Genomic DNA, 23,342 nt, shown 5'->3' on the forward strand with positions numbered 1-23,342 from the left:
CTCCTTTAGAATAGATCCTTTCCATGGCCAGGTGCAGTAGCTACACCTGTAATCTCTGCAATCTTGGAGGCCAGGGTGGAGAATTGCTTGAACCCAGAAGTTTGAGACCAGTCTTGGCAGCATGACAAAACCACATCTCTGCAATAATAATAATAAATACAAAAATTAGCCAGGTATGGTGGTACATGCCTGTAGTCCCAGCTACTCAGCAGACTGAGGTGGGAGAAGAATCACCTGAGCCCTAGAGGTTGAGGCTGCAGTGAGCCAAGATTGGGCTATTTATTGTAGTCCCACCTGGGTGTCAAAGTGAGTCCCTGTCTCAACATAAATAGTTCCCTTCAAGAACCCAGCATCATAAGTACCTATAACATGCTTCTCTAGCTTCTCTACCATTTCCTCCATCATACATACCACAGTGCTTTGGATTTGTGTGAATATACACTTTTGAATGTAATTAAGGAGAAAGCAAAGTCAAAGTCCTCTGAAGCCTTAACAACGTCTCTTTAAATTTTGGTTCCACCCTTATGTATATGTATATTAGTTCATTCTCACACTGCTATAAAGTACAGGAAGGAGGCTTAATTGACTCACAGTTCTTCAGGGCTGGGAAGTCTCAGGAAACTTACATTTATGGTGAAAGGAGAAGCAAACACATCCTTCACATGGCAGCAGGAAAGAGAAGTGCTGAACAAAAGTGGGGAAAGCCCCTTATAAAACCTTCAGATCACATAAGAACTTGCTACTATCACAAGAATAGCATGCAGATAATCACTCCCATGATTAAATTACCTCCCACTAGGTCCCTCTAATGATATGTGGGAATTACAGCCAAACCATGTCAATATGCTTATAATGACCCATGTTTGCATTTTAACTGGTCATGAATATAATTGATATGAAAATGATAGAATTATAAATAGAAAAAATAAATGAAATAATTTTGATTTATAAAATTATAAAATATTAAAAGTTGTTTTTGTCAAAAGAAGTATCAGGAAATACTTCTTTTAAGAAGTATTTTTCTTAAGTATAAACTTAAGAAAAATTATTGACTGTGTCATTTAGGGAAAGCAGAAATTATTTTACAGCATGTTTGCCTAACAATATAATCTTTCTATTTCAGTTGATGAGGACTTCCATATCTGGGAACACATATTTTATTTATGTCTATATTCCTAATCTTACCTGAAACAATAAAGCTGTATGGGAAGCACTACCTTCCTCCTGACCCATACCTTCATCTTGGTCCTGTCAAACCCACAGATAGAAGAAAACTACCTTTGCTTTGAGGATTTGTTATATATTAACACCCGTCTTATGTGTGATAAAATTTAATCTCTGGACTGTTACCTATTTTGATATGTATAGAGAAGTATTTAGGAAAAAACAGCAAATAAATTTTATAAGTTTTTTTAATTAGTGCCCAAAAGACTAAAACCCAGGATTAGCTGAAGTTGCAAAATAAATACTAAAGAACACCTTTTAGCCAGAAAACAATGTTTTTAGTGATATATGTAACAAGCAGGAAATGATCCATTTACTGTTTGGTGGAATTAATGTTAGTTTGGCTGCTAATGGAGAAAAAATGGAAACATTCTAATACTTTTGCTTCTGCTTTCTCCATCTAAAAAAAATTGTCTTCAAATTGGAAAGGTTAGAGTAAAATTCATTTTAAAAAATCCACTGGTTTACAAGGAGCAGGGAGGTAGCAAGAGTAGGCCCACTGCTTTGAATTAAGCTTGCCAAATATTGCCCAGAGTAGCCAATCAGTCAGCATGGATGATCAAAATATGATAGCTCAGAAATACTGGAGAAACACTTAGGAAGAGGACCAAGGTACAGGGGATTGGTGTCTTGTCCCAATTTTTGAAAGAAAGGAAAAAAGCTTCTCACAGGGTTTGGCATATTAAATGTTACTGTTTAGATAAACTGTAGAATAAATGGTTTAAATAAATGGTTTGGAGTACTTCAGATAACATAATAGAGCTTCCTTAAAAACAGACACTGCCAAACTAAGCCCTTATTTATAGTTTTTTTTAGATTGGGAGAATGTCATAAAGCTATGTGTTGCATGTTGATTTTTATGTGATGTTTGACAAATTTTTGCATGACATCCTTAGGAAAGATATTAACAAGTCCTGATAGAATGATGACACTCACACATTTTCACCAAAGGGCTGCTAAAGGCAGAAGATAGTGAACACTGGCCTCAGACAGAAGGAAAAATAAAGCTCAAAAATATATAAATCTCATTATTATCTTTAAAAGTTGTAACAGTTCTGTTTCTATACCATTAAAAGTAATACTTCAAATTATTTTACAACTAAACTATTTAGTTGTTTTTCTCCAAATCTTCAAACAAAATTGATATCTAAATGAAACAATCAAATCCTAAACAATATTGATATGACCAGAATAGGCCTTAGATGTATTCTGTAGCTTTGAGTACTTCCTGATATCTACAACCTACCACCAGGGGTTCTTTTGTCCCGAGTCTGAGGATTGCAGACCAGATGAACATTCAAACTGCACTGATAAATATTCTATTCCTGAAATGCAAGGAACTCTCTGTGGTCATTCACAAGATTCTATTTTGGGCCTAGTACTTTTTAAAATGTCTATCACTACATGAATGAAAATGAATAAAACATGCCCATCAAATTTGTAAATGGCATAAAGCTAGAAGAGAAAGCTTATGTTGTATTAATCATGTTCCAAATTGTTAATGTCGACTGAATAATAAGCCTAAACTTGATATAGTACAGATAAAATATAAGTTCAAAATCAATTACATGAAGCCTAGGTGGAAGAATCCTGGTTTGACAGCTATTCAAAACCTTTAAGTTGAAGGTAAATTCTGTGTGTGTATCGTGCAAATCATATTTGCTGTAACCATTTTAATATCATCATGGTCTCTATGTCAGAAGAATTTTGCTAAGATAAAGAGATCTAATGTCTTACAGTGTTCTCTCCTAGTCAGATCACATCTGTAATAATGTGTCAATCCTGGATACTAAATTTTTAATAAAAATATTGAAACACAAGAGAAAGACAGAGAAAGAGAACTAAGATGATCAGCCTAGAGACTATACCAGATGATGAAAACTAAAAGAAAGATATTTCAAACCAAGTCATAGTGGTGTTAAATATTGAAAGCTTGTAATGTAGAGGAGGTAGGTGTTGGAGGTTTGGTGATGTCAAAGAACAAGTGTAGTGCCAGTAAGTAAGATAGGGAGAAATGATTGGCCATGTGTGAAATACTGAAGTCTATGATTTTAGAGGAAGTGGCTGGGATGGTAGTGAAAATAGCCAGTCCTGATATTTCTTTATGAAGGACAAACATTGAGTGTTCAATGTCTCTTCAAAAAAGACCTATAAGTATTATACATATAAAATGATAGTTAACAAACACAAATGATTGAAGATTTACATGGTACGTAAAAGAAAACTCACAAGGCATTGTTAGGAAGCTCTTATCAAAAGCTGTGCATAGCATCGGACTCTACCTCAGTAGTCAAAGCTTAGTACCATTCTGTGATGTGGGTAGACTATTTCAAAAATTTCCTCCATGATCAATTATAACCTGAGGACAATCCACATGCTCTCCCTTGTGTTTTTAGGAAAAACCATAACAATATAGTTTTAAAAATCTGAAAAACACAAATGCTTTAAGATGGAACTAATTTTCATCACTACATTGATTTCTCATTTTGTTTATTTTATATTGAGTTTTTCCTTTAAAGATAATAATATAACATTAATCAGCTTTTATTGACCTAGGATCCCTTTTGGTATTGTTTTCTGAGTAATTTTTAACTTCTTTGAAAAATAAGTACTTTTGGTGATTAACTGACAATATAAATATTAACTCTGACAAGACTTAGTTGTAAGAGTACAATCAACCTTAGCCAAAAATTGGCTGTAATTTATTTTTCAATCTATGAATTTATTTTACAACCTGTGAATGTAGAAAGAAGCTAATAACATGGGTACCTTAGAAGAACGTGTTAATGTAAACACACATTCACCAACAGTTAATAGTTTATGGTATTTGTGAAATCAATGAATTGCAATGCATGTGTATACCTATATAAGCTATAAATGGTTCTGTTATTTCATTATTTCATTACAGAATCTCCGTATATACAGACATACACACAGTTGACTGCTTCCTTTTTATGTATCTATGACACTCATATATAAGATCAAGTTGGTATTTTTCCATCTGAATAACTAGAATGCCACAACTTGACATATTCAGAAAATGTATTATTCAATTTGCCCTACCAATCTTAAGCCCTTAGATTTTTACCTCCTCAGAGAGAAATAAGGGCCAATGATTTTCCAAGGTCTGACACTAACAGCCTTATCTCTGTCGAAATTTCTTTCTTTCTTTTTTTAATCTTCTCTTTCACACCTAAATAAGCTGAAAAAGCAATTGAGGCATACAATCAGACAAGACTTCATTCTCAATGACAAAATTGCCCAGAAAATGACAAAAGAAACCTTCCGATTAATAAATAACCCAGCCAACCAGCCATCTACGACATGAACAGCAGCAGCTGAGACAATCATTTTTCTCCTTATTCTTGATGACTGATGTTAGTGATTCTAATGATCCCTTTCTAATGTTTCAGATTTCAAACCTTTACATATATGACACAGTGCTTCTGCTTGCTAATGCTTTTCATAAGAAGCTGGAGGACCGGAAGTGGCACAGTATGGCAAGTTTGTCATGTATCAGAAAGAACTCGAAGCCCTGGCAAGGTGGGCGCTCCATGTTGGAAACTATCAAAAAGGTAACTTCTTCTTAATTTTTATGTGAAAAGGGTATGATAAATAATTATTTAACGTGTTTTAGAATAAGGTTTTTTGTCTCAAATATTTCTGCTAATTCAAAGTACAAAACAGTGTAATGGGAAAACAAAAAATTTAAAAAGAAAAAGGTGAGAGAGTCATCAACATATAAAAATGGAGGCTTCCCCAGCACTTTGGGAGGCTGAGGCGGGTGGATCACGAGGTCAAGAGATCGAGACCATCCCGGTAAACATAGTGAAACCCTGTCTCTACTAAAAATATAAAAATTAGCTGGGCATGGTGGCACGCGCCTCTAGTGCCAGCTACTCGGGAGGCTGAGGCAGGAGAATTGCTTGAACCCAGGAGGCGGAGGCTTCGGTGAGCTGAGATCGCGGCATTGCACTCCAGCCTGGGTAACAAGAGTGAAACTCCGTCTCAAAAAAAAAAAAAAAAAAAAAAAAAAAATGGTGGAGGCTTCCTTATTTATTTATAAGGGAATTTTATGCAAGTAAAAAAAAATTGTGGTTGAAATATATTGACTTAGGCTGGGCGCGGTGGCTCAAGCCTGTAATCCCAGCACTTTGGGAGGCCGAGGCAGGTGGATCACGAGGTCAAGAGATCGAGACCATCCTGGTCAACATGGTGAAACCCCATCTCTACTAAAAATACAAAATATTAGCTGGGCATGGTGGCGCGTGCCTGTAATCCCAGCTACTCAGGAGGCTGAGGCAGGAGAATTGCCTGAACCCGGGAGGCGGAGGTTGCGGTGAGCCGAGATCGCGCCATTGCACTCCAGCCTGGGTAACAAGAGCGAAACTCCGTCTCAAAAAAAAAAAAAAAAAAGAAATATATTGACTTGACTATGTCATTAGCATTAGAGATACTGGAATTATTTTGTTGCCTGTTGCAAAGTACAAAAGGCTTTGAAAAAGCACACACCATCTAAAAAAATTAACACTAGGTTTCATAAGCACTTTTTCAGTTAGAAGATATACATGGCAAGACATTTGATGTGATGGCCTTTCATTTATCTCATGATAAGGATAGGATTCATAAGTAGATAATATGTTGCAGCATTTGTGAACTATTTGGGGTAACCGATTGCATTATTCTTCTTCAGTGTCAATGTGTTGCTTATTTTGGTTGTGAATCTGTTTGACTTAGTTACCTGTTCCATTCTCAGAAGGCAGTTTCTGTGGTTTAGCTCCTTTCAGTGGTATAAGCATTCTGCAGTTTATTAGACTCTTTGTTATGTCATCTTTTCTGACATTTTCCATTTGTCTTGTACAGCCTCTTGGATTTAAAATGAAATGATTAATAAAACAAATTCCCCTATACCCTTTACACGAAAGAGACAGACATTTGGAAGTTTATATTCTTTATTATACCCATCTTTTTTCTTTCTGTGTGTATTTTCCTTTCTTAAACCCAAAGAAAAATAGCTAGTCAAATGAAATATAAATGCCCTTAGAAAAGTCAGAGTAAAATATAAAAATTTAATATTAGAAGTAAACTGTGTGTACAAAAAGTAGAAGTAGAGAAAATATTTTAAATAGTGAATAGACCAGATCTTTCTCTTGGTACTTGTATCAGTCCCTTTTCTGCTGTTCTAACTGATTACCACAAATTGAGAAATTTATAAAAAACAGAAGTTTTTTGACTCATTGTTCTCAAGGCTGGGAAGTCCAAGACCATGGCACCCAAATCTGGAGAGCGTCATCTCATGGCAGAAGGCCATCACATGGTGAGCAGCTACACAAGACAGAGAGAAAAAGAGGGCCAAGACTGCCTGGATAACTAATCCACTCCCATGATAGGGGCATTAATCTATTCATGAGGTGGCATCCTCCTGGTCTAATTACCTCTTAATGTCCCTATCCTTAATACCATTGCAATAGCAATTAAGTTTCAATGTGAATTTAGGAGGGGATACTAAAATCATAGTACTCCATCCCTGGACCCCCAAAACTCATGTTCTTCTCACATATGAAATACATTCATTCTATTCTTATAGTTCCAAAAGTTTTAACTTGTTTCAGCATTAACTCAAAAGTCCAAATTTCAGAGTTTCATTTAAATCAGATATGGGTGAGACTCACATGATTCATAATGACGCAAATTTCTGCCAGCTGTGAAGCTATGAATTCAAAACTGATTACCTACTTCCAAAATGCAGTGGTGGGACAGTCACAGGATAGACATTTCTATTCCAAAACAGAGGAATAGGCAAGAAAAGAATGATAACTGGTCCCAAGTAAGTCTAAAACCCAACAGGAAAAATAACATTAAGTCATAAAGCTGAGAAAAAATATTCTTTTACTCTGTGTCCTAATTTCTGGATACACTGGGCCTGCAATGCCTCAGGCCACCCTGCCCCCTGGACTTTACTGGACTCAGCTTCTGCAGTTCTCACAGGTTGGAGTCACATGCTGTTTTAGTCCTACAGTTCTGTGGTCTTAGGTGGGGTCCCACTTCCATGGCTCCAGTAGGCATTGCCCTAGTGGAAACTCTTTGTGAAGTCCAAACCCACATTTTTACTCAACATGGTAGGGGCTTAGTAGGGGCCCTCTGTGGTGGCTTCACCCTAGAGGCAAGTCTCTGTCTGAGTCTTTATGCTTTTTTTGGTGGAGGAACCCATAGCTGCAGTTCTCATACTCTGCCTGAAGATGTAACACCGTATTGATGCTGCCACAGCCTACCACTTGCACTCTGCAGAGTAACAGCCCCAGCTTCACCTGAGTCCACTTGAGCCACAACTGGGGCAGCTGAAGAATGTTACACTGGAATGTAGGGAGAAGAATTGCTAGGTGGCCCTGGACAGGGTGCCCATGATGAGTGCCTTGGGCATATCCCCTGAAATCATTTTGCCTTCCAGAGCCTGTGAGGGCAGGAGCAGCATCAAAGATTTTGAAATTCCTTTTAAATTTTTCTCCTATTGTCCGATAAATAGCACATGGCTCCTTTTTAGCCACGTTAGTATATTTAGCAAACAGTACTTGACTGCACCTTTGGTATTCTCTCCTAAACATACGTTTTCACTCTTTACATAGTCAGCCTGTAAATTTTTCAGTTTTTTTGTCTGCTTCTCTCTTAAATATAAACTCTATCTGTAAGTCATTTCTTTCTCTCACATATTACAATAAACAGGTGAAAGTAGCCAGGCAGAAACCTGAATGCTCTGCTGTTTAGAAATTTCTTCCACCAGGTATTCTAGTTCATTGCTCCTAAGATCTGCATTCTACAAAGTCATAGAATATGGCCACAATTCAGCCAAGGTGTTTGTTACTTTATAACAAGGATAGCTTTCAATCCAGTTTCCAATACCCTGTTCCTCATTTCTGTCTGAGACCTCATGAGAATGTCCGTTACTCTCCATATTTTTAAGAGTATTCTGGTCACAACAAATTAAATAAACTCTTAAGAAGATTCAGACTTTCTCTACAGCTCTTCTCTTCCAAACCTTCACTAGAATTCCTCTTAAAGCTCTATTCACAGCAGTGCAATTTTTTTTCCAAGTCTTCAAGCCATGATGCAGTTCCAAGGTCACTTCCACATATTTGGGTATTTCTTTCTTTTTTTTTATTGCATTTTAGGTTTTGGGGTACATGTGAAAAACATGCAAGGTTGTTGCATAGGTGCATACGTGGCAGTATGATTTGCTGCCTCCCTCCCCTTCACCTATATCTGGCATTTCTCCCCATGCTATCCCTCCCCAACTCCCCACCCCCCTGCTGTCCCCCCCTCCCCCCAACAGACCCCTGTGTATAGTGCTCCCCTCCCTGTGTCCATGTGTTCTCCTTGTTCAACACCCACCTATGAGTGAGAACATGTGGTGTTTGATTTTGTGTTCTTGTGTCAGTTTGCTGAGAATGATGTTTTCCAGGTTCATCCATGTCCCTACAAAGGACGTGAACTGCTCGTTTTTTATGGCTGCATAATATTCCATGGTGTATATGTGCCACATTTTTCCTGTCCAGTCTATCATCGATGGGCATTTGGGCTGGTTCCAGGTCTTTGCTATTGTAAACTGTGCTGCAATGAACATTCGTGTGCATGTGTCCTTATAGTAGAACGATTTATAATCCTTTGGATATATGCCCAGTAATGGGATTGCTGGGTCAAATGGAATTTCTATTTCTAGGTCCTTGAGGAATTGCCACACTGTTTTCCACAGTGGTTGAACTAATTTACACTCCCACCAACAGTGTAAAAGTGTTCCTATTTCTCCACATCCTCTCCAGCATGTTTTTTCCAGATTTTTTAATGATCGCCATTCTAACTGGCATGAGATGGTATCTCAATGTAGTTTTGATTTGCATTTCTCTAATGACCAGTGATGATGAGCATTTTTTCATATGTTTGTTGGCCTCATGTATGTCTTCTTTTGTAAAGTATCTGTTCATATCCTTCGCCCATTTTTGAATGGGCTCGTTTGTTTTTTTCTTGTAAATCTTTTTTAGCTCGTTGTAAATTCTGGATATCAGCCCTTCGTCAGATGGGTAGGCTGCAAAAATTTTTTCCCATTCTGTTGGTTGCCGATTCACTCTATTGACTGTTTCTTTTGCCGTGCAGAAGCTGTGGAGTTTGATTAGGTCTCATTTGTCTATTTTGGCTTTTGTTGCCAATGCTTTTGGTGTTTTGGTCATAAAGTCCTTGCCTACGCCTATGTCCTGAATGGTTTTGCCTAGGTTTCCTTCTAGTGTTTTTATGGTGTTACGTCTTATGTTTAAGTCTTTAATCCATCTGGAGTCAATTTTAGTGTAAGGTGTCAGGAAGGGGTCCAGTTTCTGCTTTCTGCATATGGCTAGCCAGTTTTCCCAACACCACTTATTGAACAGGGAATCCTTTCCCCATTGATTGTTTTTTTCAGGTTTGTCAAAGATCGGGTGGTTGTAGATATGTTGTGTTGCCTCCGACGCCTCTGTTCTGTTCCATTGGTCTATATCTCTGTTTTGGTACCAATACCATGCTGTTTTGATTACTGTAGCCTTGTAGTAGAGTTTGATGTCCGGTAGTGTGATGCCTCCCGCTTTGTTCTTTTTGCTTAGAATTGACTTGGCTATGCGGGCTCTCTTTTGGTTCCATATGAAGTTTAAGGTGGTTTTTTCCAGTTCTGTGAGGAAGGTCATTGGTAGCTTGATGGGGATAGCGTTGAATCTGTAAATTACTTTGGGCAGTATGGCCATTTTCACGATATTAATTCTTCCTAACCATGAACATGGAATGTTTCTCCATCTGTTTGTGTCCTCTCTTATTTCGTTGAGCAGTGGTTTGTAGTTCTCCTTGAAGAGGTCCTTTACGTTCCTTGTTAGTTGTATTCCTAGGTATTTTATTCTCTTTGTAGCAATTGTGAATGGCAGTTCGTTCTTGATTTGGCTCTCGTTAAGTCTGTTATTGGTGTATAGGAATGCTTGTGATTTTTGCACATTGATTTTGTATCCTGAGACTTTGCTGAAGTTGCTTATCAGTTTCAGGAGGTTTTGGGCTGAGGTGATAGGGTCTTCTAGATATACAATCATGTCGTCTGCAAATAGAGACAATTTGACTTCCTCCTTTCCTAAATGAATACCCTTTATTTCTTTTTCTTGCCTGATTGCTCTGGCTAGAACTTCCTGTACTATATTGAATAGGAGTGGTGAGAGAGGGCATCCTTGTCTAGTGCCAGATTTCAAAGGGAATGCTTCCAGTTTTTGCCCATTCAGTATGATATTGGCTGTCGGTTTGTCATAAATAGCTTTTATTATTTTGAGATACGTTCCGTCGATACCTAGTTTATTGAGGGTTTTTAGCATAAAGGGCTGTTGAATTTTGTCGAAGGCCTCTCTGCATCAATTGAGATAATCATGTGGTTTTTGCTTTTGGTTCTGTTTATGTGGTGAATTACATTTATAGACTTGCGTATATTGAACCAGCCTTGCATCCCCGGGATGAATCCTACTTGATCATGGTGGATAAGCTTTTTGATGTGTTGTTGTAATCGGCTTGCCAGTATTTTATTGAAGATTTTTGCATCTATGTTCATCATGGATATTGGCCTATAGTTTTCTTTTCTTGTTGAGTCTCTGCCGGGTTTTGGTATTAGGATGATGTTGGTCTCATAAAATGATTTGGGAAGGATTCCCTCTTTTTGGATTATTTGGAATAGTTTCAGTAGGAATGGTACCAGTTCCTCTTTGTATGTCTGGTAGAATTCGGCTGTGAAACCATCTGGGCCTGGGCTTTTTTTGGGTGGTAGGCTCTTAATTGCTGCCTCGACTTCAGACCTTGTTATTGGTCTATTCAGGGTTTCGACTTCCTGGTTTAGGCTTGGGAGGAGGCTACTGTCCAGGAATTTATCCATTTCTTCCAGGTTTTCTAATTTATGTGCATAGAGTTGTTTGTAATAATCTCTGATGATGGTTTGAATTTCTGTGGCATCTGTGGTGATATCCCCTTTATCATTTTTTATTGCATCTATTTGGTTATTCTCTCTTTTCTTTTTTATTAGTCTGGCTAGTGGTCTATTTTGTTGATCTTTTCAAAAAACCAGCTCCTGGATTTATTGATTTTTTGTAGGGTTTTTCGTGTCTCTATCTCCTTCAATTCTGCTTTGATCTTAGTTATTTCTTGTCTTCTGCTAGGTTTTGAGTTTTTTTTATCTTGCTCCTCTAGCTCTTTCAATTTTGATGATAGGGTGTCAATTTTAGTTCTCTCCTTTCTTCTCATGTGGGCACTTATTGCTATATATTTTCCTCTAGAGACTGCTTTAAATGTGTCCCAGAGATTCTGGTATGTGGTGTCTTCGTTCTCGTTGGTTTCGAAGAACATCTTTATTTCTGCCTTCATTTCAGTGTTTATCCAGTCAACATTCAGGAGAAAGTTGTTCAATTTCCATGAGGCTGTGCGATTCTGGGTTGGCTTCTGAATTCTGAGTTCTAACTTGATTGCACTGTGGTCTGAGAGACTGTTTGTTATGGTTTCCGTTCTTTTGCATTTGCTGAGGAGTGATTTACTTCCAATTATGTGGTCAATTTTAGAGTAGGTGTGATGTGGTGCTGAGAAGAATGTATATTCTGTGGATTTGGGATGGAGAGTTCTGTAAATGTCTATTAGGTTTGCTTGTTCCAGGTCTGAGTTCAAGTCCTGGATATCCTTATTAATTTTCTGTCTCGTTGATCTGTCTAATATTGACAATGGTGTGTTGAAGTCTCCCACTATTAATGTGTGGGAGTCTAAGTCTCTTTGCAAGTCTTTAAGAACTTGCCTTATGTATCTGGGTGCTCCTGTATTAGGTGCATATATATTTAGGATCGTTAGCTCTTCTTGTTGCATTGATCCTTTTACCATTATGTAATGTCCTTCTTTGTCTCTTTTGATCTTTGTTGCTTTAAAGTCTATTTTATCAGAGATGAGAATTGCAACTCCTGCTTTTTTTTGCTCTCCATTTGCTTGGTAAATCTTCCTCCATCCCTTTATTTTGAGCTTTTGTGTATCCTTGCATGTGAGGTGGGTTTCCTGGATACAGCACACTGATGGGTTTTGGCTTTTTATCCAATTTGCCAGTCTGTGTCTTTTGATTGGGGCATTTAGTCCATTTACATTTAGGGTTAATATTGTTATGTGTGAATTTGATCCTGTCATTTTGATGCTAGCTGGCTGTTTTGCCCATTGGTTGATGCAGATTCCTCATTGTGTTGCTGCTCTTTACCATTTCGTGCATGTTTGGAGTGGCTGGTGCTGGTTGTTTTTTTCTATGTATAGTGTCTCCTTCAGGAGCTCTTGTAAAGCTGGTCTGGTGGTGATGAAATCTGTGAGTACTTGCTTGTTCACAAAGGATTTTATTTTTCCTCCACTTATGAAGCTTAGTTTGGCTGGATATGAAATTCTGGGTTGAAAGTTCTTTTCTTTAAGGATGTTGAATATCGGCCCCCACTCTCCTCTGACCTGTAGGGTTTTTGCTGAGAGATCTGCTGTGAGTCTGATGGGTTTCCCTTTGTGGGTAACCCGACCTTTCTCTCTGGCTGCCCTTAGTATTTTCTCCTTCATTTCAACCCTGGTGAATCTGATGATTATGTGCCTTGGGGTTGCTCTTCTAGAGGAATATCTTTGTGGTGTTCTCTGTATTTCCTGGACTTGAATATTGGCCTGCCTTGCTAGGTTGGGGAAGTTTTCCTGGATAATATCCTGAAGAGTATTTTCCAGCTTGGATGCATTCTCTTCGTCACATTCAGGTACACCTATCAAACGTAGATTAGGTCTTTTCACATAGTCCCATATTTCTTGTTGACTCTGTTCATTCCTTTTTACCTTGTTTTCTCTAATCTTCCCTTCTCCTTTTATTTCATTGAGTTGATCTTCGACTTCTGATATCCTTTCTTCTGTTTGGTCAATTCGGCTGTTGAAACTTGTGCAGGCTTCACGAAGTTCTCGTGTTGTGTTTTTCAGCTCCATCAATTCACTCATATTCCTCTCTAAGTTGTCCATTCTCGTTAGCATTTCATCAAGTCTTTTTTCAAGGTTCTTAGTTTCTTTGCATTGGGTTAGAACATGTTCTTTTAGCTCACGGAAGTTTCTTATTATCCATTTTCTGAAAGCTGATTCTGTCATTTCATCACACTCATTCTCCGTCCAGTCTTGTTCCCGTGCTGGTGAGGAGTTATGCTCCCTTGTAGGAGGAGAGGTGTTCTGGTTTTGGGTGTTTTCATCCTTTTTGCGCTGATTTCTTCCCATCTTTGTGGATTTATCCACCTATTGACTTTGTAGTTGCTGTCTTTCTGATTTTGGTAATTTTAAGTCTGCAGCAGCTGAACTCATAAACCCCCTTTTCTTCCCCCTAGGTGTTCTGGCCCAGTGGTTTAGGGCTTTATGCTTTTCAGCTGTGTTGCTACCATTTTCCCTGCCCACAAGGTGGCAGTCTAGTCACACTCAGCCTGCAGAGGCTTCGCTGAGTTGCTGTGGGCTCCGCCCAGCTTCCGTGTAAGCTTTCCTGCAGTCCTGTTCATATGGGTGTAGTTAGAACTGCTTCCACTATGCTGGCCCGCCCCTGTAGTGACGGAGTCTCTGTAGTGGCGGGTTGTCTTGGTTATGGCAAATTGCCCCCGGAACTGCAGGGTGTTTCCCAATGGAGGACGCCCCTCTCCCACAGTGCTGGACCTTCCCGAGTTCAGCCGTGTTTCCAGTGGCGCCCTCTTTGCCCGGGAATCTCTTGGCTTGCCTCCTTGCCTCAGCTCCCCTTGCTGGCCCAGAGGGGACACAGTCTCGTTCACTTTGCTCAAGGAGCCGCTGCTCCCTGCCCCCGGTGCAGGCCGAGCGGCTGCTCCAGTCCAACCAGCGGCGCTGGGAACCTGTGGAGCTTCTCTGCCTGTGAATCTCCTGGTCTGTGGGCAGTTAAAATCCGCTGCCCTGTGTGCCGCTGCGTCAGCCGAAGCAGCGGCTCTGAGATTCGTGGCGCGCCCTTGCCCAGGGGTCTCCTGGCTTGACTCCCTGCTTCAGCTCCCCTTTCTGGCTCAGAGGGAACTCTGTCTCTCTCGCTCTGCATAACAAGCCACTGCCCCCCACCCCAGGGCGTAGGCTGAGTGGCCACGCCGCTCAAACCAGCGGCGCTGGCGACCCGTGGGGCTTCTCCTCCTGTGAATCTCCTGGTCTGTGGGCAGTAAAAATCCGTCTGGAAATGCGGCATCCACTCGCCCTCTGCGCCTTCTCTCAGAGCTGCAATCCCGACTTCCTCCTAAGCGGCCATCTTGGATCGTTCCCCATATTTGGGTATTTATTATAGCAACAACTCCACTTATTGGTACAAGTTTTCTCTCTTGATTTGTTTTCTGCTGGTAGAATACCATGGACTTGGTAATTTATTAAGAATATAAATTTATTTGGCACACAGTTCTGGAATTGGAAAGTCCAAGGGCTTGGTGCTGGCATCTGACAAGGGTTATCCTAGGTGGAAGGACACCACATGGCAAGCAAGCGCATGAGACAGAGACAAAAAGGGGACCAAACTCTTGTGACAATTAACCCACTACTGTAATCCATTTGTGAAGGCAGAGATCTCATGATCTAATCGTCTCTTAAAGTTTCTACTTCTTAACACCATTACAATAGTAATTACATTTCACGATGAGTTTTGGTGGGGATTTCAAACCATAACAATGCTGTTCCTTTTTTGCAAAGGATAATTTTAATGAGAATTTGGGCTGTTATCAAAAAGAGTACTTGAGAATTAAATGTATTGAATATATTGGCAGAGAAAGACTTTTCAACTGAAAAATGAATATGTCTAATCCAGACTCAAGGTGCTGCCAAAATCTTCCAGCTTTATCTATGCAGAGAGCTGACAGGTATAAATCCAAGGGAGGTTGTTGAACATGATTCTAATCCTGCCAATTTATTAATTCATGGTTTGGGTAGGATGCAGGAAACTGAATATATTTATTCTCCTGAAGCTTTCATACAAAGACAAAATAATAGTTTAGAAGGTTGCTTAGGAAACACTTATTTAATGAGAGGATCAGGAGGAAGAATAGTCAGACACCATAATATGTCGGTATTTCTCATGCAGAAATTCAATATATAAGATATTGCTGTTAGAAAGTTTATAACCAAAACAATTATTGAATACAATAATTATGAAATTTTATTTTGTGGGACTTTTTAGGAAGGAAATTAAGGAAATTAGAAAGGAAATTTTATTTTGTGGGAAATTTTATTTTGTACATTTGTCCCTGTCAGCTTCTGCCCCATTGTCATGTTTTAAAGGAACATATCCATTCTTTGTGTCAAGAAACGCAGTTTGAATAGTATACATGATTGCAAATGTTCAATTTTTTTTGTCTCACATTTCAAACTGACCTTAAAAATTGATTTTAAAAAATTGTATTACTTTTTGCATCAGATGAATGTTTTTGGTTATCTGATTTAGATATCAGTGCTGATGATACTCCACACATCAAGAGAAAAAGAAAGTTCATTACTCACATTGAGACTCCCAGGAAGAACAGAATGGGCCCAAACCGATTCAGGCTGGTTTGGGCAAAACAGAGGGAGTGCGCTGGGCCTTTTTGGTGACTAGGGGTTAGGGCTGGGGAAAGGTTTCCACTCATGTGGGCTGGAGATTTGAGAGCCTCAAGTTTCCCACAGGTGTCAAATAAGTAGGCATAGGATGGCCTTTCTTTATCAGCCTGTACAGATGTGTCGCCAAAGAAAGGGAGGGTAAAGTTTAAAAAGAAGTCAGCAGCCAGAAACACAAATGAGGTCAGGCTCTTTATTACAAGGGGAATGTTCTAGTGATAAAATTTTTAATTACATTGAAGGAAATACAAAATGCCTATATTAAGGGCATGCTGCATACATATTAAAAAGGTGTGTGCTTCTGCGCAAAGTACAAGCAAGAAGAGAGTAAGTTTCCGCAAATTAATTCATATTCTTATTATGGGGATCAAACGAAAGAATTAAAAAATGATGTTGTTGACATAAGTAGTATAAATGTCCAGTAATGGGCAAGGTTGCTGTTTCTCAAGCACTCTTTTATACCTGAGGTAAGTTATAAAAGAGTAAATTTGTAAGAATAAGTGCCTTTTCATTTTTATTCTTTTTTCAAAAATTAGCAGTTAATGTTTAACAATAAATGTTTATTTTTGCCAAATATTAGCACCCCAGTGCCATTGTTATTTACATGGATGTTGTACAATATTTTTGAGGGAATTATAGTTTTAAAAATATTGAGTCTTTCCATCTATGACATGGCATTTAGCAATATAGTCAGCTTTTTGTAACCCTCATTCAAGATTTATAGTGTTGACCAAATGCAGTGGCTCGCACCTGTAATCCCAGCACTTTGGGAGGCTGAGGCAGGCAGATCACCTGAAGTCGGGAGTTTGAGATCAGCCTGACCAACATGGAGAAACCTCATCTCTACTAAAAATACAACATTAGCTGGGCATGGTGGCAGGCATCTGTATTCCCAGCAAGTTGGGAGGCTGAGGCAGCAGAATAGCTTGAAACTGGGAGGCGGAGGTTGCGGTGAGCTGAGATTGCATCATCGTACTCCAGCCTGGGCAACAAGAGCAAAACTCTGTTTCAAAACAAAACAAAACAAAAATGTATAGTGTTCCTCACATATATTTTCATTGTATTTGTTTCTAAAATTTTATAGGATGTGTGTGTATGCATGCATGTGTGTGCGTGTGCATGTGTGTGTGCATGTGTGTGTGCGTGTGTGTGCATGCATGCATGTGTATGTGCTATCATAAATGGGGTGTTCCATTGGATTTTCAAATTAGTTATTGTAGCTATATAAGGAAGATATTGATGTTTAATATATTTTACCACTGGCCTGATCAACTTTCCAAACTTAATTACTGGTTCTCATTTATTCAGAGATGATTCTTTTGTATTTTTCAAATATACGTTGATATCATTGTCAAATAAAATTAAACGTTATCACTTCAATTCTAATACTTTATGTCTTGGCATAGTCTTAAAAAGCAAAGTGCCACAAGTGTTATACTCTTAAAGGTACCAGGGGCATTATCTGAAAAGAGAACTTTAAAAAATTTTGTAAAGAAAGTATTCTTCTATTTTTGTTTTACTATATTATATACTTAAGTTCTTTTACATTTTCATTAGTAACTTGTTCAATTATAGAGTAGCAAGTCACAATAAAGTTAATCTAACCTTTTTACTTCATTTTTAGGTAGAGAAAAACTAAGCTTCAGCAAAATTAAATGGTGTACTAAGTGTTGCATAGCTAATTAGTTTTAAATACCAAGTTTTGTGGTTTCTAATTTGTGTCTATGTACTTTCTCGTTTACCATTTTTCTTGTTCATGGCTATCGTTTTAGTCACTCCTGTCAAAGTCACTTGGCTAAACAGGCACACCAAAAAATTATGGGAATAAACACCTCAATTAATATTATATAAACCATATTTATGTTTTAATGGCTTGTTTTTCGATCTTTAGTTTATTATGAGAAGCTACATTGTTGTAGCTTCTCATGAAAACTATATATTTTGGGAAAGAGTTTTCATATTGTATAATTTAATTTGTTAGTGTTTTGTAACTTAGAACAAGCTTTCAAACCTTTTAAACTAAATAAATGCAATCAATAAATTTGAGCTGCTCTGGAAAAGAGTAGGAGAGGATTTCCACAGACTCCCAACACAATCAGTTCTTAGAACTACAATTTGAAAACCACTCCCCTGTGATATTTAGGAATCAATTTACCCAGTGCAGAACTACCTTCTTTCTTACAGATAGTGAAATAGTCATTGCAGCACAAGTAGCTTCTTTTTATTTACAGAAGTGTACTATATTTAAATAGAAATCATTTCTCATTTTTTCTTAGTGTTAATATTTTTAATATTGAAACAATTTTCAAGTGGACACTTCATTCATGTATTAATCACTCTTTTAACAGGTATTTATCAAATGTGTATATTGTAGAATGTATTGTGCAAACTCATTTATGGGATTACCCCCCAAAAATGAAATTTATAGACTAGTAGTGAATATTGAATAACTATATAAAAAGCTACAGTCTAAGGCCAGAAATAACAAAAGGACCCAGATGTGGTAAATATAGGATACTGTAGAATCTTAGAGGAGAGTGTAATGTGCTGTGGTATACACTGAGATACTTGCTTCACAGCCAAGAAAGACATCTGAGCCTTTGTTCAGGAATTGCTCTGCATGGGAATTGCTCCACCCTCTTTCCAGGGGCAGCATGAATCCAATGAACAGTCACTGTAAAACTAGAAATGTCTAAGTTCCTTTCTTCAGGGAACAAGTCTGAAAGGTTGTCTACAGACTGGTCCATTGGATGACCTAAACTGGCATTGTATTTGCCTCAGACTTTCATCTCTCCCTCTGTCCAGTCCCTCTTCCATCACTCCATCACAGGTGCTCCCTCAGTAGCTCTTAAAATAAACCTCCTGCATACAAGCAAATCATCTCAGACCTGTTTCCTTGGGAACCCAACTAGAAAACAGATTAGAAATATTTGCATGGAACTGATAGCATCTTAATGGAAATTGGAAAGCTAGCAGCCTTAGGATATATAAAGCTATGGAAGGAGGATATTTCAGGTGGTAGAGTGCTATAGCTGACATATGTATTAGAATAAATCATGTGTACAATGACAAAAGCTGACTAATTTACCAGAGTGGAGAGAACACATAAAATTGTTTTGACTGGAAAGTGATTTAGGAAAAAAATTATTTCGTGGGTAAATGTAAAACACTAAATAATTTTTAGATAAAATCAGACCTGAGTTTTAGAAAGACTACCTTTACCTCTTTCATTTAATTTTTTTAAAAACTAAGAAAAATGTTAGATTCGAAACTATGTGATTGTGCATAAAAACCACTGACTAATTTCTATGTATTCTATATTAGTAAGTGAACTAAAATTTACTAGAGCCTTAAATCAAATTATTTTCCATTGTCTTAATTGACCAATTTCTGTTAAAATTATGATTATTTTCAATATGGAATGTGCAAAAATAAAAAATATCATATTTCAAATGTTTAAGAACCAGTACGTTTTCTCATATGGATGTATGTTGAACTCAACATACATCAATATATCTGATAGAGTTATCTTGATATATGTTGATATCTGAAAGAGTATTTTTTGAAAGGATAAAAATATTGAAATTATACCAATTCTTACATGGTAATTTATTCATTCAACAAATATTTATTGAGTACTACCATATGTTGTACTAGGAGATCAGAGAATAAGGAAGGAAAATAGAAATATCAAAAATAATTACAAGCGTGATTTGTTCTATAAAAGTGGAAACACCAACTGTTCTAGAAATATGTCATTGGAGGGCCTACTTAGGCCTGAGAGTGATAGATGAGTGGAAATGTTTAGGCTGAGTATGCATTAGCCAAGAAAGGAAAACGAAGAGTATTTCAGGAAAGAGGAAAGAAGACTGTTTCATGCAAATGAAATAGAACGTTTCTGGGCTGGTAAGAAAAAGAGCTTGACACATTGAAGCATCTGAAATAAGCCCAAGGTAGCCAGAATAGAGATAGAATAGAGGCATGTCTCCTAATTAGCTAAGAGGGGGAAAGACCAGGATGAGTTTGATAAACAGTGTTGAAATTTCCAAACTTTATTTGAGGGATAACGTGACACTGAAGTTTTATTGTTTGTTTATTTGTTTGTTTTTGAGATGGAGTCTCACTCTGTCACCAGGCTGGAGTGCAGTGGCATGATCTCAGCTTATTGCAACCTCCGCCTCCTGGGTTCAAGCGATTTTCCTGCCGCAGCCTCCTGAGTAGCTGGGATTACAGGCGTGCGCCACCATGCCCAGCTAATTTTGTATTTTCAGTAGAGACAAGTTTTGCCATGTTGGCCAGGGTGGTCTTGAACTTCTAAACTCAGGTGAGCCACCCGTCTCAGCCTCCCAAAGTGCTGGAATTACAGGCATGAGCCACTGCACCAGGCCAAACTAAAGTATTTTAAACAGGGTAGTGATAAAATCAGATTATCCCATGATTGCCAAGTAGAAAATCTATTCTGCAACTGCCATTGAACCAGGACTCACTGCATGACAGAACACCAATTAAGAGGCTACTCCTCTTACTTAGAGAAGACCTGGTTAGGGTGCTCGCCATGGGATGGATACAGGTAGATATCCTTGAGGATATTTACAGAATTGAAATAAGATTTGGTAATTTAATATAAGTGTGTGAGGAAGACAAAGATTAAAATAATGTTATGTTTGGTTTTGTGGGCTTTTAAAAAGTCTGCATACTTAGAGAAATGGAGACATTACCGTTTGTGTAAAGCGCTATATATCATTTAGAATTTACAAATCTGAAAAAAAGAGAGCAAATTTAGGAAAACAATCTGACTTACCACAAACAGGATTGGCATTAAATATAAGGTAGCCTTTTTACAAAAATGTGTGTAAATAAACTTTGTGTCATAGGCAATTTAAAAACTGCCATCTATGCTCTTGTCTTGGAATAGGCCTCTTGTGAATTCACCAAGAAACACTTCAGCTTCAGGTTATTTTAATCATAAAGGGAGTAAAATGGAATAGATTTAATTTAATTCAGTTCAACATGCACTTCGGAGCAATTCACTATGATATGATATATTGAACACACAGTTTACATAGTCCCGAGGAAAAAATATGAGACACAAGTTGATGGTTTCAGTTTGGGCTCCTCAGTTAACTGGTTGACTAGGCTTCGGGGTCCCCTAAGATGGAGACAGCATGATCACAATGCTTGTAACATCCCATTGACATTCTCAGCTGGCTGAGAGTGTCTATTATGAATGACTGTTTGAGTGTATATGTATATATGCAAATACATATATATATATACACACACATAATGTTACATGGCAACTCAAATTTTCCTAGATATTTCACAAAAATTAGGTTCTTTGTTTTTGTCTCTTTTTTTTATTGTATCTTAGTTTCTATTTACCCATTAAAATATTTATTTGTTGGGTGGAAAATGTGGTATTCTTCTTGTTGGGGATTTTTCTCTCTGAACCTGATGCTAATGAAACACAGAGGCATCAAGGCTCCCTGCTGAGTCTGATACCTACCAGAGTGTTCACTGCCTTGCCGGCCCCATGGTTATTTTAACAGATTATTCTTAGTTACCATGCATGTCTGCAGGTTACAAGGAACCTAGGAATATGTATAAGGAATTTAGGCAAGTGTGATAAATATTTAATGTCTCACGTGATCCTCCAAAAGTATCTCTTTTCAAGTGTGGGAACAGATCCTTCTTCATCATAAACAGAATGACATAAAGTCTCAGTAACTTTTTTTTACCTTTTCCCCAGTTTTTCCTAGCCATAAGGGAACAATACCTTTTGCCTTTTAGAAACTCATTATCCAGTGCTAAATTATTCCCAACCCTGATTTTCCTCTGAATTTTTCTACTCTTTGCTCTCTATATTTGATGTCCAGTGGTATTTCTATATCAAGTGGATGGATGAAATTAAAACCAATTTTACTTCATATTTTTAAAAAGGTTTACCCTGGCAACAATTTTTACTGCCAATTTGAAGGACATTTAGAAATTATTTGTATGTGTTATTCATACTATCAATGTCCCATTAGCTTATATTGTTTAAAATGTGCTCCATCACCAAGAGATAAAAAAATACAACCATGCATGCACAAAAATAATGACCATTTATTACTACTTCACCAGCACACATTTTTACCAAGGCTCTGTTTTCAAGGTTAATTTGAGGATAGATGGAAAAAAGCTTTAAAGCCCTGGAATTTTCTAAGGCAATCAAAAATCAGAGAGGTTAAGTCTGGGCAAGATAACAATAGGTTTTAGTTAAAGTGTTTATTTGCTTGAAATACTGACCTCTCAAGCATCCCTGACATCTTCGTGAGGGAAGGTTTCACGATTATACATGCCAACAGCTCATTAAGAATATAGCATAAAGAAGATAAATTACAAAGCCAAAAGTTGAGCAAGATAAGTGAATGCTGAAGCAAACTAAATGCAAGTCCCCCAATTGATTGGTTTTTTTACCTTGTTCAAGTAAACTAAGTCATTCAGTGGCAGAAGAAGTAAAGGATAAAGGCATGACCTAGGTGGCCACGTGGGTATTGATTGAGAATAATAACACAGCACCAGATTAGTGCTCAAATGTGTAAAAATTTTAGGAATATAGTAGTTTTTATGTAGCAATCATACTGATATATATCTTTTTCCTACAAATAAGCTACTGAAACAGAAATTTAAGATTCTGATATAAATACGAGATATTATTCAGGTAGATGTGTGATTATGGACAAGAAAAACTCTTATAAAATATTTCTGAATATAGGTATTTGAAGTTATTTGTAGTAATATAAGCTTATTACTTAATAAGCTTATATTGTTATCTAATAAGTTTATATTGTTACTTAATAAGCTTATATTTACTTAAATATAAGTAAATATAGATTATATTTGTCAATCAAATTCCTATAGTATTTGCCATTTGGAGATACTAATGATAATAAGATCCACTGCACCTACTTCAGTCTTTAAAATAAATTGGATGTTATGAGATAGTGAGCGCAGACTGGAATAGATTGGCAAGAATCAGATATATTGCCCATATCAAAAATACAGGCAAGGAGAAAGAGTAGGAGACATTCTGCATAGTTCCCAGGTTCTTTCTTCCCATACTGGAAATGGTCATTCTGTCTCCAAGGAAGGTTTCATAGGTTTATCTCTCACCACAGGGAAGGATTTACATTATGAAAGAAAGATCTCAATTTTTACCCTAGAAAATGTAAAGCTTCAGGACACTTTCTGGGGAGCCACAAACCATTAATCCATAGATCCTGGGTTTATTTGCTCCAATATTTCTTTAGCCTGAGATATCCTGCTAAGGGCTTTGTATAGGTAAGGAATCTCTCACCTAGTAAATATTACCAGTCTATTTACGTGGAGTTCCAATAGACAAGGACATTAGACCCAACCTCCACCCTCTGTTGCTCCCCTATACACACACCAGTGAAAGAAGAAAAAACATCCTAGACCAGCTGCCTTAACTTTTTTCTCCCCAAATATAATCAATG

The 23,342-nt window shown here is 37.7% G+C and overlaps 1 protein-coding gene across 3 annotated transcripts in view; it reads left to right on the forward strand.

The window, feature by feature from the left end:
* GRID2 (glutamate ionotropic receptor delta type subunit 2) overlaps nt 1–23,342 on the forward strand; it is a 1,513,083-nt gene that overhangs the window by 914,601 nt on the left and 575,140 nt on the right. For all 3 annotated transcript variants that reach the window (XM_012437707.2, XM_012437708.2, XM_064369254.1), the window contains exon 7: nt 4,638–4,799. In XM_012437707.2, the coding sequence (XP_012293130.1) occupies nt 4,638–4,799 (162 nt within the window). The remainder of the gene's footprint in view (nt 1–4,637; nt 4,800–23,342) is intronic.

The sequence above is a fragment of the Aotus nancymaae genome, unplaced genomic scaffold, assembly GCF_030222135.1.
Source record: "Aotus nancymaae isolate 86718 unplaced genomic scaffold, 86718_ANA_hifiasm-v0.15.2.pri h1tg000006l, whole genome shotgun sequence".
In the NCBI taxonomy this organism is placed as follows: Eukaryota; Metazoa; Chordata; class Mammalia; order Primates; family Aotidae; genus Aotus; species Aotus nancymaae.